Source organism: Centroberyx gerrardi, chromosome 20 (assembly GCF_048128805.1).
Source record: "Centroberyx gerrardi isolate f3 chromosome 20, fCenGer3.hap1.cur.20231027, whole genome shotgun sequence".
NCBI classification, from domain to species: Eukaryota; Metazoa; Chordata; class Actinopteri; order Beryciformes; family Berycidae; genus Centroberyx; species Centroberyx gerrardi.
Window position 1 is genome coordinate 24,581,715 of NC_136016.1, and position 27,002 is coordinate 24,608,716.

The 27,002-nt window shown below is 43.3% G+C and overlaps 1 protein-coding gene across 2 annotated transcripts in view; it reads left to right on the top strand.

Moving 5' to 3' along the window:
* Positions 1-23,930, top strand: part of LOC139912683 (pleckstrin homology domain-containing family A member 1-like) — a 36,717-nt gene extending 12,787 nt beyond the window's left edge. Inside the window, exons 6-13 of one of the 2 annotated variants that reach the window (XM_071900559.2) lie at positions 2,518-2,640; positions 3,318-3,455; positions 4,358-4,426; positions 9,989-10,053; positions 10,972-11,035; positions 11,620-11,709; positions 13,699-13,772; positions 21,830-22,228. In XM_071900559.2, coding sequence (XP_071756660.1) covers positions 2,518-2,640; positions 3,318-3,455; positions 4,358-4,426; positions 9,989-10,053; positions 10,972-11,035; positions 11,620-11,709; positions 13,699-13,772; positions 21,830-22,088 — 882 coding nt within the window. In that variant the 3' untranslated portion in view covers positions 22,089-22,228. Of the gene's footprint in view, positions 1-2,517; positions 2,641-3,317; positions 3,456-4,357; positions 4,427-9,988; positions 10,054-10,971; positions 11,036-11,619; positions 11,710-13,698; positions 13,773-21,829 lie in introns of both variants that reach the window. The other variant, XM_071900549.2, reaches the window with a different exon arrangement.
* Positions 23,931-27,002: the final 3,072 nt, after the last annotated feature.

Below are 27,002 nucleotides of genomic sequence, written 5' to 3' on the forward strand. Positions count from 1 at the left end.
GAACAGCATCATGTCTGTCCAGCTCTCCCATTGGTCGGGGAATTTCTGGAATATCAAGGAGTTTTGAGAGATGTTATTCCAGTCAGGGAAAGTCAGGGAATTTGATAAATTGTCAGGGGAAGTCCGGGAATTGCACAAATGGGTCACTTAAGTGGGAAATACAAGGATGTATTTTCCAACTTGTTTCGTTGCATCAGATGGTTTTCAGCCCAACTGGAAACCAGACTGAAAAACAACTTAACAAACCAGGAAGGAACATTTTTAAGGTTCCTATTGTCTTTTTGCTGTCATATTGTATGTTTTTTGTGTATTGTTTTGTTCTGATGTTGTTTACCATCGAGGACCACGTTGGAGTTGGTGTTTAAGTTTGCTTTTACGTCTTATCCTCTGGGTTGTTCTGTTTTTTGTACCTTTTTATACCCAATAAATCGATCAATCAATCAATCTATCTAATCTAAGGTCATGGAAACACTGCGACTTAGTTATGGAAGATCACGGAACCTGAAGCACATTTTATAGTGGAACGTAATGTAAAGCGTGAATGTAAAGAACGTGACGCCGCTTACATTTAGGTTTTTATACTTCTGCGCAGATGTGGTGTCGCATGTTACTGAAATCCCGTCTGGAAACAGCGACATTTTACCTTCTTTTTATTTATCATTTAATTGGTCAAATATGTTTTTTGTAATTGAATTCTTCATTTAAAAGGTAGTGATCTGTCCCAGAGTTCCCCTACCATTGAGCAGGTGTGGTGTCTCTGCTGACACTAAAAGAGTTTCATCAGTCTGGTTTCAGTGGAGAGTTTTAGTGTCCCATGATGGACTAAATGTTTGGCTTTTTCACCCTGATGAGAAGAAAATTCTGGGGGAAACTTTAATTTTTTGGCATGAAAATGGTCAAATTCAAAGACAGTGAATATCAGCAATCGGCGACTTTATCCTTCAACAACCTGTATCAGTCGAACCCTAAGCAGCATGAACGTACCACACATGGTACAGGAGCTCATATTCTGTGCAAAGAGACGGCACAAGACAAACTCCGGATAGTCGACTGTACAGATCTCATTAAATATGGTACATAGAACAGCAAGTCAAGTCAGAACAAATCAAGAGTCCAGTATCAATTTAATATCTTAAAGAAAACTAAATATCTAGGACTTTTCAATGCAATATGGTTTTAATAGGATAAAAACTTGGTAAGAGCATCATGAGTTTGATTTCTATAATCAGTTTCAACTTCAATAAATTCAATCATTCCATACAAATTCAGAAAACAGAATTTAAATTCAGTCGTCCGCTGGAACAAATCTCATCACTTTCAATCTAAGTCATTTACACAAACACAAGATCTCAAGTCAAGACTTTAGAAACCTTTTCAAGTCATCAAAGTACAAGTCAGAGTCAAGTCCCAAGTCACCAGAACCCAGGTCAAGTCAAGTCTCAAGTCTTCTCTTCATGTATCAAGTCAAGTCTCAAGCTGTTAAAACTGTGACTCGAGTCCAAGTCATGTGACTCGAGTCCAAGTCTCGTGACTCGAGTCCACACCTCTGGTGCGGCCGCATGTTTATTTCTCTGTATTGCTTCATCTATGAATCATAGCTTGTTGATGTCGTCTCTCCTCCTCCTCACATGACTGATCTCCTTCATGTTTCAAAGCGTTCGCCTGCCGGTCGCGTGGCTGCAGCCGAGTGTCGAGTTCACACTCGTCTGCTCAGACTGAGCTGTGGAGCTATGCGGACGTCCTGTAGAGGAGCGGGTGGCTGCGGTCGAACGCTGAAACCTCCTGCAGCTCAGCTTTGGGTGTCGACAAACACTGTTCGGACTGCTGTTGACAACATGCAGTTGTTGTTGTTGTTGTTGTTGTTGTCGGGGTCGGGGTCCTGGCAGAAATCTTGGACACAGTCTGACCCGGTATTTTATCAATCATTAATCGCTTTTCAACATGCAGCGGTTCAACCGTTTTTCAGAAAACAAGTCTACATCCTTCAATCCCAGAAACTTCAGACTGATCTCAAGCTTCCATTTTGATCTGAGAGTTTAGTCAAAGTTTTCTCAACTCAACTGTTAGCTGCTATGAGACTTTAATCCTTTTCAATCTAATAATATCAATTTGATATTACTGCAGTATAGCAAGGTCGGGGTCAATTCATGACTGAACTCATCAGTTCCAGTTCAACTGAGGAATTGGAATTTGAGGAAGTTTCATTTAATTCAATGAAATTCTGTGAAATTTCATGTTTTTTTGTTTTTTCTTCCCACATATCTGAGATTCCACATGGTGTTTTATATGATCAATACTGAATATCATAACATGTTAAAGGAACATTTCAGCTGGTGTTTGATGCAGAACATGTGATGGTAATCCAGACTGAATGTGTTTTGAACTGTCTTTTATTTGATTCATAATGTTTTGATTTATAATGTTTAGAGTCGAGACAAACTCTCTTAGAAGTGGAATTTACTGGAATTTACTGGACTTCAGTTCTGCTTCCTGAAACCTGACTGTTGTGTGTTGCAGGTGCCAAAGTCCGGAGAAAGCCCGGCCGGTTCAGAAGCTCCTCAGGACGCGCTGGGAGCCGTGAAGCAGGTTTCCTACAAGACCGAGATCATAGGAGGGGTTCCTATCATCACCGCTACACAGGTAACACACACACACACACACACACACACACACACACGCCTCTCCTGTATCAGCAGCCGTCAGCAGCAGCTCTGGCAGGTCCGGTCCTGTCTGTCAGTGTTGGTATGCGGCCGCGAGCCTCCGCCTCCGCAGCATCAACAGACCGGCAGCAACAGACCGGCAGCAGTCAGTCGACGCTGCTTTGACTTTTAGAACTGAAACATCTCGGCTGTTAACACGTCCGGTGTCTGAAGGTCACCTCTTGGTTCACCTGCCTCTCATGTATAAAGTATAAAGTCAGGTACTGTGTCGATGTGAATTTTGCTCACTCACAGAATTCAAATTAAAAGAGAAATATTCAAAGCTTAGTTTCAATCTTTGAGAACAGGCAAAGACCAAAGATTGTAAATAACCGAGGAATTAAAATGCCTCTAGACGTCAGTAGTCAGCGTGGCAGTGATGGGGGGGGGTATGGTGTGTGTGTGTGTGTATTTGTGTGCATTTGTGCTTACTGTAGGTGTGTGTGCAGACGTGCATGAATGCTAGTCCGTGCTTTTGTGTGTGTGTGTATGTGTGTGTGTCTGTGTCTGTGTATGTTTTCATATGTTTCTGGGCATTCGTGAATATGGAATATTTCTGAATTTGGTTTTTGGACATTTATGCTTGTGTGTGTGTGTGTGTGTGTGTGTGTGTGTTAGGAGCAGGGGGAGGGGCAGAACGGGGCGGAGCGAGGAGCGTTGAGGCGGGGTCAAAACCAGCTGCCCTACTTCCTGTCCAGAGGGACACAGGACCAGGCCGTCATCAAGGCCGGGTACTGCGTCAAACAGGGAGCTGTGGTGAGCACACACACACACACACACACACACACACACACACACACACACACACACACACACACACACACACACACACACACTCCAGCTGGTCTCTCAGTCTCTACAGTATGTCAACACCTTCAACAGTTTATATGTTTTTTATATTAAATCAGGGAATAGAGTTCTTCCAGCTGATGTAACTCCACCCCCTCTGGCGGCCATGTTGGAGGTCCTCAGCTCTGAACAGCTGACTGTGGCTGTGTTTGTTTTCCTTCAAATCTCCGAAAACGTCGCAGCAGATTTACAAACAGGCGTTATTTGGATAAACTGACCACATATTGGGAATCTACATGGTTACTTTCTCGCCTGAAAAAATATTAAAACTTAATAAAGTCAAAATTACAACAGCTTTTAGCCTGCTTTAAAATCCCCGCTATCGCTGCTGGATGGTGCATTCTGGGATACTTGGCTGTATACTTCAGTGTGAACAGTCTGCTGGTAATGGCATACTTAATTTCATAATTTCAATCATTTAGTAGGCAGTATGCAGTACATACTCACTGAGTATTTAGTAGGCAGTACGTTAGTATGCGGTTCTGAACACAACCTGTGTTTCTGTCCGTCTCAACAGAACTGAACAGACGGTTAATTTCTCTGTTTCTGACTGAACTGATCATTTCATCACTGATCCATCTGATTGATTTAGTGTTTATAATAATAATAATAATAATAATAATGATGTCAGCTTGTTAGCTAGCTAACTAGAAGAGTAAATTCCAGCAACACTTGCAAACTGAGAACAAATATCTATTAGTAAAACGGCTTGTGGCCCATCAGGGTTTTTTAGCTAGCTAACTAGCCCGCAGGCTAATTTAGCTAACAAGCTAGCATGATCTAACCACAGCTCCGCTCCTCTTCCTCAGATGAAGAACTGGAAGCGGAGGTACTTCATGTTGGATGAAAACGCCGTCAGCTACTTCAAATCCGACCTGGTGAGTCTCACACGTCTTCATCATGACGAGCTCACAAGTCACTTTCTCAGGTGTCGTTTTCCAACAGCAAATACCGGAAAACTAAACAGCTCAAAGGTGTGGGATTGTTTTCCTGCTGTCGTTCACATAAAGGAGATTCAGGTCGTGACAGAACATTTATTTAAATCGCAAATTTCGTTTCAATTCTGCTCCATTTATTCTCCCATCAGGCCTAGTGGCTCGGCAGTGTCTCTTCTATTGTGCTCTATTACCTTCTGAATAATATTACTTTTTTTTTTTTTTAAATGACCAGTATTCCCCTTTTAGTTTTATTCTGTTTTTGTTTCCATGCCACAGTACCGGTCTAACATGCAGTGAGCCGGGCGTCATGACAGAGTTTCTCATGATGGGAGGAAGAGTTGAATGTGTTGTTCTAACCCAGCTGACGTTTACATGTCAGACTGAAACCAGGTGACTGGATTAACCAGGTAGACGAGGGAATTCTCCACGCATGTAAACACACCCATAGACTTGGGTGATATCCAAAATGTAATATCGCAGTGCTGTCCCGCCAAAATATCACGATATACGATGTTATTGCGGGGGGGGGGGACCTCTACATCAACATGTTATGTGATGTAGAGGTCGAGAAGGACAGAGGAGAATTGTGGTCCTGATGTTGGGTGGATTGGAGGAACCCAGGAGCATCGTCTCAGGAGTCTTCAGGCTCCATCGTGTCCCCCTGAGCTTCCTATATGGCGCTTTTCCACCGCATGGTACCGGCTCGAATCAACTCGACTCGCTTTTGGTAGTACGACTCAATGTGCCCCCCCGCAACTGGTCGTCATAGCGACGCCGCGACACACAGCAACAATGGAGGATATCGAGACAGATTTTATCTCAGAAGAGGCTGAAGGCAGCAAGACAAAACACTGCTGAAAAAAAACAGGAGAGTTTGGGAAATCCTGCGTCAAAGCTCAGACGACGAGACAAGATGGTAAGCTAACCTGGTAGCTAACGTTAGCATATGTGCAGGATGTCCCGTGTCGCGCAACGATGACGATTCTCTCTGACCAATCAGTAGTCTGCAGTGTTTTCACGTCACCTTTTGGTATCGCCTCAGCTCGCTTGGAACCTCGACGGAGGTGCTACCAAAACAAGTACCAGGTACCAGGTAATATGGTACCTGGTACCAGGTGATATGGTACCTGGTACCAGGTGATATGGTACCTGGTACCAGGTGATATGGTACCAGGTACCAGGTAATATGGTACCTGGTACCAGGTAATATGGTACCTGGTACCTGGTAATATGGTACCAGGTACCAGGTAATATGGTACCTGGTACCTGGTAATATGGTACCTGGTACCTGGTAATATGGTACCTGGTACCTGGTAATATGGTACCTGGTACCAGGTAATATGGTACCTGGTACCTGGTAATATGGTACCTGGTACCAGGTAATATGGTACCTGGTACCTGGTAATATGGTACCTGGTACCAGGTAATATGGTACCTGGTACCTGGTAATATGGTACCAGGTACCAGGTAATATGGTACCTGGTACCTGGTAATATGGTACCTGGTACCTGGTAATATGGTACTTAAGTACTTAGGTACTTATGGGGGACTTAGACAGGTATAAGTAGAGAGGGACAGGTAATTGGGGGAGGAGTTAAGCGTGGTCTTGTTCCTTAACAAAATTCTCTAAATTTCAAAACATTTTAAATTCAACTGAAGGGTTACTTGCTCCTTTATGGGGGAACTTCCACCCTTGGGACGCTTTCAAAACCCAAAATGAAAGCAAGAATGGACCAAAGTCACCAAGTTGGCGGCTGCAGTCCGAAGCTCAGAGTGTTTTGGAGTAGAGACTAGGGCTAAAGACAAATCCACCTTATCACACTATTCACTTTTACTGAGAACGTTACTGAATGGATCTACAGCCACACCACACTTAACTAACACACAGTTCTACAGTGTTGAAAAAAATTTTAGTTTATCTGAAAATATAATTGAGTTTTGTTGTGATGCCTCATGATAATCACATATTACATCGTAAATACAACAGCACACTTTCTACTGTGTTGTTACACCAGTGCAAATAGTGAGACCTTTTACTTCCACAGTATTATAGTGAACTTACAACTGTGACACTTTACAATTGTTTCTTTAACTGTCATTTCATAGGGGAAGTGAAGCTGAGATTAGAAAGGCAGAAAGAGAAAGAGAGACTGTGTGTGTGTGTGTGTGTGTGTGTGTGTGAGTGTGTGTGTGTGTGTGTGTGTGTGTGTGTGGTGAGGCTTGCTTTGCCCTCAGGGACTCGTGTCTCAACATGCGACGGCATGCGGCCTGAATTCCTCCTCATATGATCCACGTGTGCACGGCTTAGCCTGGGTGTGTGTGTGTGTGTGTGTGTGTGTGGCATGTTCACACATGTTTTGTGTATGTGTGTGTGTGCCTTTATGTGCAGATTTCTTTCCGTCTGTTACTGTGGAACAAACTGAGAAGTATTACGATAGTTAAGCTTGTGTCATCTTTAATAGTGTTTTTATTTGATTGTTTTTTTATTGTAAGTTGTCATTATTTTATCTTCCATCAAGGATCATAATGATAATAACTAATAATATCCATAATGTCTATATCCAACATTTAATTAAAGTCTCACTTTCTTTTGTTTTCCTCTGGAGTCAAATATAACTTCATCTGTTTTTTTATCATGTATTTTTCTATTTCTCAAATCAAATGTGTGTGTGCGTGTGTGTGTGTGTGTGTGTGTGTGTGTGTGTGTGTGTGTGCGTGTGCGTGCGTGTGTGTGACTCTCCTCTCCCACAATCCCCTGCTGTGTGGTTTAGCAGGATGGCTTCCTATTAAAACTAAGAGCTGTGCCTCATTCTGCGTCAGATCGCAATTATCTCCAGCTGATCTAAATATACACAAGTGTGTGTGTGTGTGTGTGTGTGTGTGTGTGTGTGTGTGTCTAATCAGATGCCTGTGCGACAGGCTGCCGTATATTTAGAGTCTCATTCTTCTGCTAATAGCAGAGTATAAAATGTCAGTGAGAGGCTATTGTCAGCGCTCACAGTGTGGAAAATAAAACAGAAATCCAGCTGGCTCTGTGTTCAGTTCAGTCACTGTGTTCAGTTCAGTCACTGTGTTCAGTTCAGTTCAGTCTGTGTTCAGTTCAGTCTGTGTTCAGTTCAGTTCAGTCTGTGTTCAGTTCAGTCTGTGTTCAGTTCAGTTCAGTCTGTGTTCAGTTCAGTTCAGTCTGTGTTCAGTTCAGTTCAGTCTGTGTTCAGTTCAGTTCAGTCTGTGTTCAGTTCAGTCTGTGTTCAGTTCAGTTCAGTCTGTGTTCAGTTCAGTCTGTGTTCAGCTCAGTCACTGTGTTCAGTTCAGTTCAGTCTGTGTTCAGTTCAGTCTGTGTTCAGTTCAGTTCAGTCTGTGTTCAGTTCAGTTCAGTCTGTGTTCAGTTCAGTTCAGTCTGTGTTCAGTTTCATTTTGGAAGCTGTGTGTGTTTCTGTCGCTCTCTGAGCCGAAACACACAGCCAAGGAATTAAAGGAAAAATCCCTCTAAACACTGTAACTCTGTTAAAGCTGCTGGTTTCCTGTCTCCATCCAGGAGTTTGTTGTGTTTCTCTTCTTGGTGGATAACCGGGCAATCGTAGACGAGGTGACGTCACCTCCAGATGTTTCCGGCAGCTACAACGGAGTTTGATATGAGAAAATGTTTCAGGATGTAAAACATCAGCGGTAAACGTCAGGTTTTGGTGTCAGTCCCTCAGAATCAAAGAGCGAGGGCTTCTTTCTAGAGCCGCCATTTTGCACCGAGAGACGTTCAACAATCATACAGGGAGAAATCCATCGTAGAAGAGGAGAGAGACCAGTTTCTCCACCACAGGAGCAGGAGAGAGACCAGAATGCACTGCAGGAGAGAGACCAGAATGCACTGCAGGAGCAGGAGAGAGACCAGCATGCACTGCAGCAGAGAGACAGGCTGGGGTTTGGAGGAAGAGGAGAGACTCATTTTTTCTCAACAGCAGAAACTTACTCCGTTATCGATATCTCTCTCTCCACCTGCATGTAAAACCAAGAGGTGAAAGCAATAAGTCTCCACCCCTTCTCCGGGGGTTGTTGAAAGGCATTCTGGGAAATGTAGGAAATCACTAACTGCAGTAGAAGAAGACAGGGCAGCTTGATCTCTGTAGGGAAATCTGGAGCTTCAGGGTTCAGCAGGGAGGCTTTAAACCAGAGAGCAGGGAGCTGCTGAGGAGTTCAGTATCTGCTGTGAAGTTTACTCCTCTCTTTTTCCCTCTCTCCCCTCTCTTCTTCCTCTCTCTTCCCCTCTCTTCCCCTCTTTCTCCCCTCTCTTCTTCCTCTCTCTTTCCCTCTCTTCCCCTCTCTCTTTCCCTCTCTTCTTCCTCTCTCTTTCCCTCTCTTCTTCCTCTCTCTTTCCCTCTCTCCCCTCTCTTCTTCCTCTCTCTTTCCCTTTCTTCCCCTCTCTCTTCCCTCTCTTCTTCCTCTCTCTTTCCCTCTCTTCTTTCTCTCTTCCATCTCTTCTTCTTCTCTTTCCCTCTCTTCCCCTCTCTCTTCCCTCTCTTCTTCCCCTCTTTCCCTCTCTCCCCCTCTCTCTTTTCCTCTCTTCCCCTCTCTCTTTCCCTCTCTTCTTCCTCTTCCCTCTCTTTCCCTCTCTCTCCCTCTCTTCTTCCTCTCTTTCCCTCTCTTCTTCCTCTCTTCCCTCTCTTTCCCTCTCTCTTTCCCTCTCTTCTTTCTCTCTTCCATCTCTTCTTCTTCTCTTTCCCTCTCTTCCCCTCTCTCTTCCCTCTCTTCTTCCCCTCTTTCCCTCTCTCCCCCTCTCTCTTCTTCCTCTCTTCCCCTCTCTCTCTCCTTCTCTCTCCCTCTCTTTCCCCCTCTTCCCCTCTCTTCTTCCTCCCTCCCCTCTCTCTTTCCCTCTCTTCTTCCTCTCTTCCCTCTCTTCTTCCTCTCTTCCCTCTCTTCCCCTCTCTCTCTCCTTCTCTCTTCCTCTCTTCCCTCTCTCTCCCTCTCTCTCCTTCTCTCTCCCTCTCTCTTCCCTCTCTTCCCTCTCTCTCTCTCCTCTCTCCCTCTCTCCCTCTCTTCTTCCTCTTTTTCCCTCTCTTCCCTCTTCTTCCTCTCTTCCCTCTCTCTCTCCCTCTCTCTCTCCCTCTCTCCCTCTCTTCTTCCTCTTTTTCCCTCTCTTCTTCCTCTCTTCCCTCTCTTCCCCTCTCTCTCCTTCTCTCCCTCTCTTCTTCCTCTTTTTCCCTCTCTTCTTCCTCTCTTCCCTCTCTCTCTCCCTCTCTCTCTCCTTCTCTCCCTCTCTTCTTCCTCTTTTTCCCTCTCTTCTTCCTCTCTTCCCCCTCTCTCCCTCTCTCTCCTTCTCTCTCCCTCTCTCCCTCTCTTCTTCCTCTTTTTCCCTCTCTTCCCTCTCTTCCCTCTCTCTCTCCCTCTCTCTCTCCCTCTCTCTCTCCTTCTCTCTCCCTCTCTTTTTCCTCTTTTTCCCTCTCTTCCCTCTCTTCTTCCTCTCTTCCCTCTCTCTCTCCCTCTCTCTCTCCCTCTCTCCCTCTCTTCCAGGAGAGGGAGCCGCTCAGAGTCATCCCGCTGAAGGAGGTTCACAAAGTTCAGGAGTGCAAACAGAGGTCAGTTGGCTGTGTCGTCTGTAGTTGTGTGTGCCGTGTGATGTCTGTTGTCCTTTGGGACGATGAGGCATCACATCGTACGCCAACATGAAGCTCACAGAGCTCACAGTATAAATAAAACATGTGGCATGTGACTTGCTCTCTTGAGATTTTACAGGTTGCTTCATGTTAGGTTTAAGTTTTGCTTATTTGTGCAAATGATAAAAACACAAAATTGTCCACTGCAATTCCTTTTAACAAGTCATTTGATCTCGTACTGAGTCTTAAAATCATATTTTTCTTGAAACAAGTGAAAAAATCTCCCAATGGACTGAGATAATTTTATTAATTTCTTGTTTCAAGACTTTTCTTAAATCGAGTGATATTTTCTTGATACTCGTGATCAGCCTCACTCTGCTGTCTTTCAAGATGTTGGCAGTTGTTTCTAGAAAATCCCTGAAACAAGTTAAGATGCTGGAAACCAGTGGAATTGAATCACCCATAGGCAGAATTTTTCACGATCTGTTTCCAGATGTAGGTTCCTGTGACACAGTAAACTGTCTTGTCTTTAGCCCTAGTCTCTACTCCAAAACACTCTGAGTTGTAGCTTGAGAAGAGTCAGCTCAGTTAACCTGAACAAACTGTTAGCTAGCTAACTAGCCGGCAAACACACTGATGTTAATGTGAACATGCTAACGCTAGCTGCTGCTAGACACGTTAGCTAGTGTGCTAATCAGATGTGTTAACAACAAGACAGTGATGTTAGCTGACCAGATGCTATGGTTAGCTAGCTAACAAGCTGACATTATCTAAACACTAAATCAATCAGATGGATCAGTGATGGAAAAATCAGAGTTTCAGAGTTCCTGCTCAGTTCACGGCTGTATGAGATCAAGCTGCTAGTTCCCTCTCCAGTAACGTGTCCTGTTGCCCCTGCAGTGACCTGATGATGAGGGACAACCTGTTTGAGGTGGTGACCGGCTCCAGAACCTTCTACATCCAGGTGACTCAGGAACAAGCTGTTCAGTCTTTAGTGTCTCTACTGAACACCGGCTTCTGTCTTTTAAATCATCTTCATATCCTCGCTTTTATGTAACTGTTTTGGATTTTACCCATTCATTAATCTTGTGCTGTTTCTTATGTTTTTAATCAAACATTTTATATTCATTTTACTTCTTTCAGTCTGTTTTCTTTTAATGTTTTCCCATTTTCATCTCCTTTTCATATATTTTACCAGTCTTGTTTTTATGCCTTCCTGCAAAACACTTTGTAAACTCTGCTAAGTGCTACATACATAAAGTTTATTGTCATTATTAGTAGTATCTCTTTCTCTGTTTTCAGTTTACTTTACTTAATTGAAGAAAATCTAAAAATAATCAAACATACAATTCATACATTTACACCTTATTCATTTTGTTGGTCTCCCTGTTTCTCTCTCTCTCTCTCTCTCTCTCTCTTTCTCTTTCTCTCTCTCTCTCTCTCTCTCTCTCTCTCTCTCTCTCTCTCTCCTCTCTCTCTCTCTCTCTCTCTCCCTCTCTCTCTCTCTCTCTCTCTCTCTCTCTCTCTCTCTCTCTCTCTCTCCCTCAGTCTGACAGTCCAGAGGAAATGCACGGTTGGATCAAGGCGATCTCAGGAGCCATCGTGGCTCAGCGGGGCCCGGGGCGCTCAGCTGCCACCGTACGTACCGAGCAACACAACATGACACTCTGCTGCAGGTCGGGCTGATCCGTCCTGTCAGGGTTTACTCTGCGATACTGACCAGCTCACCGTACATTATACCTTACTTATCACACAGATCTGTTGAATCCTCATTTCTGATTGATCGATGAAGTCAGTTCTGCCACAGTGTAGCGTGGATGCTAGCTACAGTCGTTTCTATGGTTACAGTCTTGCCACAGTGTAGCGTGGATGCTAGCTACAGTCGTTTCAATGGTTACAGTTCTGCCACAGTGTAGCGTGGATGCTTGCTACAGTCGTTTCTATGGTTACAGTTCTGCCACAGTGTAGCGTGGATGCTAGCTACAGCTGTTTCTATGGTTACAGTTCTGCCACAGTGTAGCGTGGATGCTAGCTACAGTCGTTCCTATGGTTACAGTTCTGCCACAGTGTAGCGTGGATGCTAGCTACAGTCGTTTCTATGGTTACAGTCTTGCCACAGTGTAGCGTGGATGCTAGCTACAGTCGTTTCTATGGTTACAGTCTTGCCACAGTGTAGCGTGGATGCTAGCTACAGTCGTTTCTATGGTTACAGTTCTGCCACAGTGTAGCGTGGATGCTAGCTACAGCTGTTTCTATGGTTACAGTTCTGCCACAGTGTAGCGTGGATGCTAGCTACAGCTGTTTCTATGGTTACAGTTCTGCCACAGTGTAGCGTGGATGCTAGCTACAGTCGTTTCTATGGTTACAGTCTTGCCACAGTGTAGCGTGGATGCTAGCTACAGTCGTTCCTATGGTTACAGTTCTGCCACAGTGTAGCGTGGATGCTAGCTACAGTCGTTTCTATGGTTACAGTCTTGCCACAGTGTAGCGTGGATGCTAGCTACAGTCGTTTCTATGGTTACAGTTCTGCTACAGTGTAGCGTGGATGCTAGCTACAGTCGTTTCTATGGTTACAGTCTTGCCACAGTGTAGCGTGGATGCTAGCTACAGTCGTTTCTATGGTTACAGTTCTGCTACAGTGTAGCGTGGATGCTAGCTACAGTCGTTTCTATGGTTACAGTCTTGCCACAGTGTAGCGTGGATGCTAGCTACAGTCGTTTCTATGGTTACAGTTCTGCCACAGTGTAGCGTGGATGCTAGCTACAGTCGTTTCTATGGTTACAGTTCTGCCACAGTGTAGCGTGGATGCTAGCTACAGGCGTTTCTATGGTTACAGTTCTGCCACAGTGTAGCGTGGATGCTAGCTACAGTCGTTTCTATGGTTACAGTTCTGCCACAGTGTAGCGTGGATGCTAGCTACAGTCGTTAGAATAAATAGAATAAATTCCCAGAACTGATTCAGTGTGTCAGGGTTTAGTGTGATAACGACCGACTCGCTGCACATCACACGTCACACATGTTCCACACATGTTCCACACGTGTTTTGTCACCTCTCACATGTTTTCAGGGACAACACAACCCGGTGATGATGATGACTGCAGCATGTTTTCGTTCACAATGCAGATCGTCCACCTCTCCACACACACTACACTCCTCTGTCCTCCTCTGTCCAATACTTCCCTCCTCTCTGAATACCCCCCACCACACACACACACACATACACACACACACACACACACACACACACACACACCCTGTTACTCCTTTCCATCTTTTTCTTCAATCGTCCCCTCTTCTGTCCCCATCTTTTTCCGCCCTTCCTTCCCTTCCTCCCTCCTTCTCTTCCTTCCCTCTGTTTGAAGAGTTTGGTTTCAAAATGAAATAATCATCCACTACTGGAAAAAAATAACAGATATTCTGACAAAGTAATTGGCAGCACAAAATCAGAACAAACTGTGGTAGATTTTAAAGGACCTAAGTCCTTTAACTAACAACATCACCACACTTACAGATTGGATCCTCTTTATCTTTGAGATGTTGAATGATGAGCTTCTTCCTCAGAGGATGTTTAGTGTTCAGCAGCAGAGCTTCAGGTTTTGTAACTGAGCTGTAAACTGTTGTTTTCAGATACGTCAGGCCAGAAGGCTGTCCAGCCCTTGTATACAGAGGTATACGCCATTCTGCAGTGGTGAATGCAGCACGTATGTGACCCCCACCCCCCCTAACCCCCCCACCCCCACCTCCTCGTCCTGTAGCCCTAGCAGCCCACCCCCCCACCCCCCCACCAACCCACCAACCCCCCCCCACCCTGCGTCCACCAGGCACACATTTTATTTTAGCTAGCAGCACAAAAACAGAAGCGCTGGATGTGGCTCCTGCTGTTCATGGATAACTTATAATATAATAATCGATCAATATAATGTTCTGCAGCCCGAATTCTGAGTTCTCAGTGATTTCAAACACATGCAACAGTACATGGTTGACAAAAGGTTTTAGGTGGATTCCTTTCAGGGAATTGTTTCTACAGTGTTGATTACTTTTCTCCTTTTTTATTAGAGAGCATGAGCTGTTCAGCATGTCCAACATTTGAAGAGTTTCATACCAAAATAAGAAATCCACCATTTGACATTTGGACACTATTCAACCAGTGAGTCTGTTGAAGACTTTTGCTCACAAATTAGTTGTTGTCGTCTGTTTTAAAATACTGACAAATATCAGGTGGGAAATATTTCCAAAATGGATATTGATTGATTCATCAATTGAGTGATCAGTGATTGAGTAATTGACTGATTTGCGCTCTAGATGCCCAGCCCCCAAGATGCTTACAAGACACATCAAATACAATGTGTGGTGTTGAGGAATGAAACCCATCACTTCAGCAACAAAGTGCTGTAATTTCCAGGATTCTCATTGGACCAGCAGGAGCCTCCAGTAGCACTTCGCCGACCAATAGCTGCTGAGCGCTGCTAGCTAAACAGAGGGATGAAGTGGACACAAGGGCCATAATTCATATTTCCAACAAGGGGAGGGGGGGGGGGGGGGGGGGGGGGACAGATTCAGCATCCAAGAGAGGCTGGTGTGGGAATGTTGTGGGAACGTCTGAAGTGTTATTTTTTTGTGCAAAAATCAAACAGCAGTAAAATACCCAAACTTCTATACATTCAAACAAATTTGTGAATTTCAAAATTTGCCCAGTTTTTTGCAAAAATCTAATTTTGACATCACCATTTTAAACCGTAATCCATGGAACAACATTTTCTCACCAACTCCTCACATCTGATTGGGTCTGAATCTGGAGCCTGTAGTGTCCCCCCCCCCCCCCCCCCTGCTGCTGGCTGTGTGGTTTACAGTCGCTCGTCTCTCCGGCTGGCACTAAAGCAGCGGAATAACCTTTAACTTCCCCGCCGAGTCTCTCTGGAAGCCTCAGAGCGAGAGGCAGGCTGTAGATTTGGGTGAATCGTATTTGAGTTTCCTCTCAAATACGTTCAGAGTTTGCTTGAGTTTCTCCTGGAAGTTTTAGGACTCTTTGTCTCCTTTTCCACCTGCATTAACAAGCGCCTCGGGTCCAGATTGTGTCCGGATCTGATGCGGTTTGATTGAATCAGAATCAGAATCCTTTTATTGGCCGAGTGTATTTGCAGATACAAGGAATTTATCTTAGTGGTGGCTTGTGTACTTTGTTAAAAGTAAAGAAAGAATAAAACACAATATAAACCAATAAAAACTGTATATAAAAACAGTATATATATAAAACTGTGTATAAAAAAAACCCCAAAACAAATAGAAACAGTAGAAGAAAAGATAAGATCAGCATCAAATACAGAATATAATATCGCACTGTAAGTAATTTCACTGTTTGAATATTGCACTATGTTGGATAAACTGTATTTACACCTGACATTAAAATGCCTCTCCTCTGCACAGTGAAATCAGATTTCTCTTTCCCTCGCCAAAATGCAGATCGTCACGCACGGTGCTTCCTTTCGTAATATTCCCGTCCTTTAAAACTGACAGTGAACGCCTCGTGACGCTCGCTCCCCATCCACCAGGCTCCTGACAATCCTTTTTTGACAAAAATGTTACTATCTGAGCTGCCGGTCTCCTGTTGGATTTGGGTATTTCCTGGTTGGAGTCGTGCATGAAAATTAATTTCTGTTTTCATACAGAGTTATGAAAAGTCTGGAAACGTAGGGAAAAATAATTTGGTAATTTCCAGGTTTTGATAAGTTTAAAAAATTGCACAAAACAGTTTGGAAAGTATGGAAAACTGTTGTTGTGCTGTCCCGATGTACACATGACTATACATTTTCTGTGGTTTTAGACGCCTGTCATCTCAAATACTGTGAGATTTTCTACAGATTGATGTGGCAGAGTCACAGGGGGAGAGACATAAAATCATACTGAACACCAAAATCTTCAAATCGAAAGAAATTCAGGTTTGGAGAAAGTCTTGAATTTTGAAACTGAACCTGTGTAGTTTGTAGCTCCTACATGTGTACTGTAGACGCATCACATTCACACTTTGTTGTTAACGAGAACAAACGCATCTCTGACCTCCGGAAACGCGTTGAATCGGATCTTCAAAGCATCTTTGGTGCGTTTCCACCTGGATGTTTTGTGCTCTTGTGCTCTCCGATTACGATCCGACAGAGGTGTGACCAAGTCAACTTCACTCAAGTCCCAAGTCAGTCTCAAGTCTTGAGGCACAAGTCGCAAGTCAAGTCTCAAGTCTAAATGTAGATTACCAAGTCAAGTCCAAGTCAAGTCCATGTCATTAATGTCAAGTCTCAAGTCTAAATGTAGAACAGCAAGTCAAGTCAGAACAAATCAAGAGTCCAGTATCAATTTAATATCTTAAAGAAAACTAAATATCTAGGACTTTTCAATGCAATATGGTTTTAATAGGATAAAAACTTGGTAAGAGCATCATGAGTTTGATTTCTATAATCAGTTTCAACTTCAATAAATTCAATCATTCCATACAAATTCAGAAAACAGAATTTAAATTCAGTCGTCCGCTGGAACAAATCTCATCACTTTCAATCTAAGTCATTTACACAAACACAAGATCTCAAGTCAAGACTTTAGAAACCTTTTCAAGTCATCAAAGTACAAGTCAGAGTCAAGTCCCAAGTCACCAGAACCCAAGTCAAGTCAAGTCTCAAGTCTTCTCTTCATGCATCAAGTCTCAAGCAATTAAAATCCAAGTCATGTGACTCGAGTCCCCTCCTCTGTGATCCGGTCACCAGACGCAGGTTAATGCAGGTGGAAAAGGTTCCATCGAGTCAGGAACGCTCAATCGAACACCAAAGAGTGTGTGACTGTTTGACCTTTGACCTGGATCCAGGTATTTGACCCCAGCTGGTTGATAGATCTGCTTCATAACACTGATCACCATTTCATGCCTGAATGTTGTTTGTTAGTAATGTCTTCCTCCTCCATCATAACTAGTCCCACATAGGCATCATTCTTATTGATCTGCCATCGATTGATCCAGACTAACACTAGTCCATTATGACCAGTGACATCATGGCTTGTCATCATTTTGTCCATTGTTTTCATTTTTCCACATTTATATACATTATTTTGACACAGCAGCAAGATCAGAGACAAAGATCGCAAAGAAGGACTTTCCAGTCACATATGTCCATAAACAGAGTGCACACACACACACACACACACACACACACACGCAATATTTATGTATCTCTCTTTGACTCTCTCACTCCCTATATCTATCTGTCTGTAGAGTCAAGGTATACAGTATACCGTAAAACTTCCAATAAAGAGCAGTGTTATGTATCTGCATAAATAAAGGCACTAATAACACTAATAAAAGACAAGTAAAAAAATATGTCAGAATTACCAGAAAGAAAATTAAAATGATTGAGATATCACAAAATATATCACCAAAAAGAGATGTTGCATATAGTGGAACACACTGACATGTTTATCTACATTAATTCACCCCTCAATTCATGCAAAATCCCCTTAAAATTTAGGGAGTTATTAATGGATCAAAACCCCCTTAAACTCCCCTTAATCTTGACTCCTTAGTTTCTAATTTAATGTAAAATTCAGACACAGGAACTTTTAATTAATTTCCACTTAATAATCTGTAAACCTGCACAAAACGCATGAAAAATCTCTTAATGTCTAGCCCTTATAAACCCATGATACTAACCTTACTTTATTAAAGCTATGTTATTATTAATGGATGATTAATGTTTACGTAATGGAGAAATTAAGGACATTTCAGGGATAAAATGTAGGGGTTTGGTTTCTAGGAGTAAGGTGTCATTTACACATCAGTCACACCAGTAATATTTTTAGGCTATAAATAGGCGATACTGCCAAAAGAAACAGCCTGTCTCTAATAAAGGTCTGATTGATTGATTGATTGAATTTATTTGACAAATTTAAATAAATAATGCATGTACATGTTCTTCATACAGAAGATATACAGTACATGAATTAAAAAAGTCTCTTTTGTTGAGGCCATTATTGGAAGTTTTACTGTATTATGTGTTTGTATGTGACTCACTCAATTACACACACACACACACACACACAGTTTTAATCTATCAAAATGATCTGAACACTCTTCCTTTATGACGACTCATTATCACAACATGACCGATCATCTCTCAACTTCTTCCATCTGCCTTCGCTTTTCTCTTTCCGTGTCTTACACTGAAAAACATGACAAGCTGTCCAGTGATGTTCTCTTGTCTCCAGACCTATCAGCTTATTTCACGATATTTTTTAGTCAAATTCTCTCTCTGCACTGGCAGATAATCTGCTGCTTTCAGTAAATTTCACTTGATTCATGCCAATATGACTTCTTCTTTCAAGAAATCATCATAAAACAATGAAGAAAATCTGGAAACAAGAAACTTTCTCCAAGACAATTTCACTTTTACCAAGAAAATGTCCTGAAACAAGTTACATTCTCCTGGGAAAAAGTCTCATTTGTTGAAACCGGTAAAATTATCTGTCAGTGCAGTGAGATGATTTCACTAAAAAAATCCTAAAATAAGCTTGATGAGTCTGGAAACAAGAGAAAATAACTAAACAAGCTGTTTTCATGTTCTAAGTTCGTCCCTCATTCATCTCATAATAATTCTAACAGTTACAACTTCTGCTAAACCAGACTCTGGACTTTACTAAACTAAGTTCATTGTGAGCTTTTTCTTTCTTTTTCGCTAACCCTCTGGCATCTTGTCTTTCTGTTTTTCCTCTGTATGTGTGTGTGTGTGTGTGTGTGTGTGTGTGTGTGTGTGTGTGTGTCTGCTTTCCAGAGAGTGAGGTGTGACAGTGACGTACAGTACTAACTTTCCCCAAAATGAGCCCTGCTGCCTCCTTCCTGCCCCTCCCACTGCTGCTCATCGCCCAATCACATGCCCCGCTGCCTCTCCGCTTCCTTAGCAACCGCTGCTGCTCGTCTCTCACTCCTTGGCAACAGCAGCATCACTCTTGTTAGTACGTGTCGCTCATAACTGCATGAACCCTTCTGTTACAGCCACCGTGCACAGGCAACTTTTTATTGGACAAGCAGCATGATGACTACGGCTATGATGCAGTATTAGTACAAAGTATTATTTTCTTTACACTTTTTCGTACGCTGCGTTCCATTCAGAGTCAGAAGTCATAATTGCAATCTCTGTTTGTTCCAGTGGTCCAGCTTGGAAGCAAACAGGGAAGAAACATGGATGTGCAATTTCAAATTTATATGAATTTCTGACTTGAAGGGCCGTTCCATTGTTGCCAAAAGCAGCTTTATCCAGCTATGTTGCTACAAAAAGTTGCCTGTGAATTATGGTCTTTATGGTTGATAGGCCTACTGTGCAATACTTTACAACAAAAACCTCTTTCTGCCAACAACATTACTACAACAATAGATAACAGGTGTTACACAACTTCCTTCTTTCCCAGCAATCACAATGAAGAGGCTCCTCAGCTGATAACATTAGCAACCTGCAGGCTGAACTTGGAGAGCTACACAAACTGGAATAATGGAAAATAAAAAGGCTCTGTTCACCACTTTGCTAGCTTAGTTAGCAAGCTAACGTTATTATCCAAGGACCCTCTCCATTGTGACTGCTGGCTAATGTGTGAAATATTTCCAGAGTATTTCCATAACTGAAGCATATTTCAGGCTATTCTAAATGTAATGCTACACTGGGACCTAGGCAAGCATGTTCAGTCCCTGTGACCACCAGGCTCCTCTCTTCAGCTAGCGGCACTAAACAGATGTGTGGGAGAAACGCTGGTCATAGCTCTTCATGCTAATCCAATAGAGGGCTTTCAGGTGACGTAACACTCTCTCTGGCAGCCATGTTGGAGGTCCTCAGTTCTTGGGCAACAGTCTGTGAACTGATTACATTTCTAAATGTACAACTTGTCCATCTCAACAGAACTGAATGGAATTTGGTTAATTTGACTGATCCATCTGATTGATTTAGTGTTTAGATAATGTCAGCTTGTTAGCTAGCTAACCATAGTATCTGGTCAGCTAACATCACTGTCTTGTTGTTAACACATCTGATTAGCACACTAGCTAACGTATCTAGTAGCAGCTAGCGTTAGCATGTTCACATTAACATCAGTGTGTTTGCTGGCTAGTTAGCTAGCTAGAGTGTTTTGGAGTAGAGACTAGGGCTAAAGACAAGACAGTTTACTGTGTCACAGTAACCTACATTTGGAAACAAATCCACCTTATCACACTATTCACTTTTACTTACACCCAGTTATATATTTAGACATTATTAGGGTTCCAGTGGACCTCCATGATGACGCCAGACGTGGTTTCTGGTAGATTTGTGAAACAACTGAAAAGCCTCTATAGTGAAAACTCATTTGAAGCGCAGCATTGAAATGCTGTGGGGAAGATGCAGCAGCGTAAAATGAAGAGAGGTTCCTGGTGAACACACGACTCCTGTCCTGCTGCTGTTCTGAACTGGCTCTGGCTGCCGTCTCTCCTCTCCCTGTCCCTGCTAGTACAGAGGAACTGTGAAATAAACTTTAGTCCCTAAAACTTGATGTGATATATGCTTTTCTCTCTTTTGGTATTGGAGAGAACGTCTTGTCAAATTTCATGTCAAAATGTATTAGTTAAATGTTTCCTCGCTCACCGGCAAACATAACTTCTAAAACTGTTTCGCTAGTTATTTGGGGTCAGTAGCAGACTGTGCGAATCAGTTTTAAAAGTTGATATTTTACTGAACATTTGGTCCATCGGATCTTTGTTGAAATCAGGAGTGGATCCTGATGATTAAAGACGACACTGACTTTTGGGAGTTTGGCCCATTTTTCACCTTACCCAATATGACGAGAGGATTGGTACAAAAATCATCTCTGTGTCTCTGGTGCACATGCTAATGCTTTAGCATACGTGTGTTAAGTAATCGTAGATGACTAGCATTATCCTAAAAGTGAGAAAATGAGAACTTGTGGATGGTTAGTTCATTTTAACTGCCAGGCTTGTTTAGTGGACAAAAGAAGTTTAAAAGGCAGAAGATCTCTCTTCCCGCGAGACTTCGAGCATAACTTGTTTTGTTTACGCTGGAAGTTAGCTAGACAGCACATTTTTTAGCTAGTTTTTTGCGCTGTTGATTCATAATGGACTGATGAAGATTGAGATTTAGTTTTCAGAAGTTATGAATCTACAGGCCAGAGAATAAAAATCAATACCAACTTTGGATTACTTAGGTTTATCTTCATACTTTTGGATGATGCTAGTCGCCTACGATTACTTAATACTATGTATGCTAAAGCGTTAGCATGTGCCTCCCAGACAGAGCGATCTACCAGAGACACAGAGAGGATTTTGGTGCCAATCCTCTCGTCTCATACTGGGCAAGGAGACCAACAGGCCAAACTCCCAAGAAGTCAGTGTAGTCCTTTAAGAAAAAGTCACAAGTCATGTTGTGTGAGGTTTGTTTGTTTACTGGTGAGCGAGGAAACATTAAACCTCCAGATCTTGATGTGCAGCTTGACGAGACGCTCTCTCCCACACCAAGAGAAGAAGAACGGCACATTTCCCGATGCAATCTGATGGACTGTTTCCCCTTTCACCTCTTCATCACTCCTCTCCCCTTTACTTCCCCTTCTTCATTCATCATCACCCTCCATCTCACTCCTCCATCCATCATCCATCCATTGAGTCATCACTCCATCTCCTCCATCCATCCCTCATTTACACCCATCTCTTTTTTCCTCTCATCCCTCCCTTTTTTCCATCCCTTCATCTCTCCAGGAGCACAGTGACAACTCCTCTTCCTCCCCCACATCCTCCTCCACCTTCTACTACCCCGTCGACCAGGAACTACACTACCCACAATCCTCCTGCCCCGCCCCAGCGGGCGCTCAGCCTCACCCTGGACCGGGACGACTTCCTGGGTCTGCTTCCCTGGAGACTGAGCGGCGTCCAATCTGGCGCGGGGATGGTGATGATGCCCCTCCCCCCGGCGCGCTCCCGCCTGTCGCTCCAGGAGACGGTGCGGTCGTCGAAGTGACGGGGGAGCGCGAGGACGAGTCGCCATGGAAACGCCGCAGCGAGGTCGCCCGGCTGGGGTTCGGCGGCGGCGAGGAGGAGCTGAGCACTCCCACCGCCGAGGAATCTGACCTGCAGATCAGCCTGGTGTGATGATGATGATGATGATGATGATGATGATGATGATGATGATGAGCAACACCAACACACACACACACACACACACACACATACAGACACACACCTCCTCCTGGCCAAATGATCCTTCTACATGACTTACTGGGACCATTTTAGTGTGTGTGTGTGTGTGTGTCTCTCTGTGTGTGTGTGTGTGTGTGTGTGTGTGTGTGTGTGTGTGTGTGTGATAGGACTTTCTCCTTACTCCTAACTTTTGGTGTGTTACAAGTCCAAGGAAAATTCTGCTGTTTGCTTTTGTTATGTTTTTTGTCTTTCTTTTCTCCATATTTTTGGGAGTCTGTTTATTCCCTGGTATTGTTAAAAAATATCACTGCTGTCGGACAAAAATCACATTGTTGCTGCGTGAAATACTTTTTGAAAACATACGTCGGTGTTTTAGCAAGTTTTGACGGCCTGAGGGTCACGAAACTCACCGATCACTCCATGAAAACTTTCCATTCAAGTAAGAAATGGAAAATATAAAATTGCAGTAATGTGTTTTTTTCCTGCAGCAGCCAAAACACTGGAAGAGTCAGATGTTCGAGTCTGACCCGCACTCTGCTGAGAGACTGACTAATCCAGATCCTCAGTTCCTCTTCTATGACAATCCCTCTTGATATTGTAAACTCTCTAAACCTGTTTCTCATCATCTTCTGCTCCCGACACCCGCGGGCGCTCACAGCACCGAGCTCCAGATTCACTAAGACAAAACCGCCAATTTGTTTTTTTGCGTCTCAGTTGTTTGAGCTAAGAGCGCAGAGATTTCATAGAGCGTTGCACAAGCTAATAGCCTCTTCAACACAAAAAATAAGCGCAAATAGCTTCAGCTGAAAGACTGATGCCTCGTTCACAAGACTAGTCCGTTACATTCGGCTGACTCCATTCATTCCTATGGGAGACAACAGAAACAACAGCGCCCCCATGTGGACAACGGTTCTGCTGGCAGAGGAGGAAAAGGAGGAAAAGACAATATTCCACTCTAGATTAGCCATTTTAAAGCTGCAATAAGCGATTTTTTGACCACTAGAGGGCGACAGAAACCGCAACACATTTGTAAATAAAGCACAGCAAAGTCTCACCGGTTACCAGTCTCACTTTGACAGATCTTTCTCCTGCTGAAGGTCACATGTCCCACAATCGGGTTAAAGTGGGCCGGAACGATCCGGAACGGCGTTCCGGCACCTTCGATTAATAAGTAAATAAATCTGATTGGCAGTTTCATACATAATAATGTCAAACGAGTTCACAGGGCTGCCAACTCTCACGCATTGACCGTGAGACTCACGCAATTGACATTTTTCAGTCCATTTTCTCACGCAGTGAAAAACAAATTCATAACTGACAGCGCACGAGACGAGACAGAGCAGCTCCGTGCAGCAGAGAGTTATTACTGAACAGAGAGAAATATACACAAATCTATTATATTGTAATTTCTTCCCATGCATGGTGCTCAGAGTAATCTCAGTCCGCGGCTCTTCTGCGTCTCTCCCTCTCCTCTCCGCACGCAGGCAGGAGTGAGAGTGAGTTGCTATGGTTACGGGATGCTCTGTGTCTGTCCTCTGAAACTTTCTCAAGATTCCCAATAATAGGTTTTTAGGTTAGTATGCTTATGCAAAATCATGAATGTAAGCACCTCAATGCTGAAATCTAGTAATATAACATAATTTTACATTTTTGGTTAACATTATACAGGGTTGCTGTTTCTTGACTTAATCCAAGAGGTTAGGTGGTGTAGAAATGCAAGAAATTTGTTTTAAATTACTATTTTTTTCTGACCCCCCCACCAATTATGTATCTTACCCCCCCCCCCCCCCCGAAACAGGGTCCCCCCAAGTGAAGAGGCAGGCAGCAAGTTCACTAGTTTAACAAGTTCACTATTGTAACAAGTTTACTAGTTTAACTAGTTTACTAGTTTAACTAGTTTACTCGCCGTTTTTAAACAGCGAGGGAGGAGCCAAGCTAGTTTTTTTTTTTAAATGAAAAGCTTTTGAACGGAGTGGGAGGAGCTTCTTCAGGAGTGGGATCTGACAACAAACTTTAGAAAAGAGGAGAAAACAGCAACACAGCTGGATGTTGGTTTATATCATTTTGTCTCAATGAAATCTCCACACAGCACACAGTAGCTTCAGGATTGGTTAGCAGGTCTGATGTCGCTCATTGCAGGTTTAAATTGGGGCGACTTTGTGTTGGGAGCCAGTTTGAATGGACAAACTACAATAATTTGGGTAGTTGCTGTTGCTCAGTGTTAGTGAATTGGGGTTACGTCTCCATTTGCATGGCTTTGCCTACAAATAACTACCGTATGGGCAAAGTGATGACATTTACATATAATTTACATATCGGCTCTGTCGGGTGAAAAGCTTGTATCTTGTAACTCTTCAGGAAGAAAAGCAGCTTGAGCGACATGCGTTTGGAGTTGATCCAGTGGAGTTTGAAAGGGATTTATAAGCCTAAGGATGGTAGACGATAGGGTTGGGCGATATGTCAAACTTTTCCTACCGGCCACCGTCAGCCCAACAACCGGCGATTGCCGATATATTCGCCGGGTGTACGAGCAGCTGAGGTTGTGACTACAATGAGAATAGCTGGTCCACCTTAAAGGTCAGTCCACCTTAAGTGAGCTTGGTCAGGTTAGCCATTGTCGCTAACTTCGGGGCTAACCCCCTTCACTTTAATCAAGAACTAAACTAAAGTGTACACACTGTCGCTGCCCGATCTGAGTCAACCGTAGATGTGAGTCGCGCACATCTCACAGCGACAGAGTCAACTTCTAGTATGTAACGTTAGCTAACTAGAGAAAATGTCCGCTAGCTGCAACGCTAATTAGTGCCAAATCCCATTTGATTATGCTAAAGTGTTAGCGACTTATAAACTGGATCTGAAATGGGTTTGTCGCTGCCCGATCTGAGTTGAACATACCGAAAATTAGCATCACGGGCTAGAAGTTGACTCTGTCGCTGTGAGATCGGGCAGCGACACACACATTGCACTGCTACATTCACAGCTATACTGCTAACTTCATACTCTCTGCTCCGGATCACGTCGGAAATCAAGTGTGTTTATGTTTATGGTTGTACTAAACGCCACTCTGGAAGGCGGAGTGAAAAGGCAACTGTCATAGAGAGGGTGGAGACGTGATGTCGTTTAAATACGGGATAACGGCGCCCAACTCCAACTGCCAGTTCCTATTCGCGCACGCTTTGAATTGCGCTTTACAGGTTAATTATTTACTATTAAATTAGACCATTAAATTAGCAAAATAAAATGTCAAAAATCGCCCAAAAAATCGCCCAAAAAAAATCAACCGGCGATGGACTCTGCCAATCGCCGATAGCCGATATATTCGTCCTATCGCCCAACCCTAGTAGACGATGAATGAAAATGACTAAAATTGGAGTTACAAGGTGACAACTGCGATAGGCGTGACAGTTAACGACACAAAAAGTCTTTATTTGCTGTCCAGCGCTGTCAGGCAGATAATGAAGGGCATCGCTCTCTGATTGGGCGGTTTTGCGGTTGCTCTCAAACCTTTAGTGAATCTGGACCGAGCGTGAAGTCAAAAATATTTACAGCATCAACAGAACAGACTCACTGCTGTAGACTGAAGTGTTTCTGCCTCCTGTACATCATGTTACTGTCACATGACTTCAGATGTTGATGTATTCGTTTTTATGCCGACTGTTTTAACCTGTTGAAAGATGCGGGGAGACGTGAAACCAAACTCAGAGAAAATGCTGTAGATCAATATTTCTGTACAGGGTTGTTTTTTGTTTTGTTTTAGTTTTTTGGAAGAGAGTTTCTCAACCTGGGGCTCGGGACCCGTTAGCTGACCGGTAAATCACAAAATTCACCACCAGCCATTTTCACTGTTTTACCAGCCGGCTAGACATTTGGCTGCTGGATGTTTCTGGGTGTTTTTCTGTTCTGTTGTGCTCGTACTTTTAATTCAGTGATGATTTTACTCACAGTGACAAGATGCTTTTGAGAAAAAAAATAATCTAAATGTAATATATAAGTTGTTTACTGACTTTTATAAACACACACACATGCATGCATGACTGCATGCCCCCCCCCCTCCTGTTGTGTCCCTCTTTAACATAAGCTGGGTGAAGTGCCTGCGTTGTTCTTTCTACAGACTAGAGAAGTCGAGCTGTTTTGACCCTTTCTATGTGTACTTGATGTTCAGAGATCATGTGCATTATTTATTAAACTAAGTTTGAAAATAAAAATGGGTGAATTCAGCCGTCTTATTTGCTAACAGGTTTGTTCAGCAGGTTCGATTCAGAGGATCAGCGGTGGATTAAAGGAGAACACCGGAGTTATTTAGAGTTAGAACCGCAGAACTATACGGTCCTTCCACTGTTTGCGATGCTAATTTAGCTAGTTCAGCATAAAATGGCGATTATAGAATTTTAAGTGTTAGTTGCTATGGCGACAACAGTCTGGACATTAAGGCTGTAAAGTCTGTCTCACTGTGAGAACTGAGCAGATGAGTCTGTTAGCAAACTGTCAGAACTCAACTGGAAGCTAACGTTAGCGACGAGGCTAACGTAGCTTCATCACAGACTGTACTTCTCTCTCTAGCTCTTCTAGTCAACATTAGCATGTTAGCGATCCATGGCAGCAAGGAGACAGAGAAGCTGCTTTGGTTCTTGCTGTAAAACCTCTCAGCTCAGTGACTTGCTGCGAGTCGCTTTATACAGAAGCTAGTCCGACGGGTCACAGCAAGATGGCCGCCGCTCCGACCCGTTCTACAATT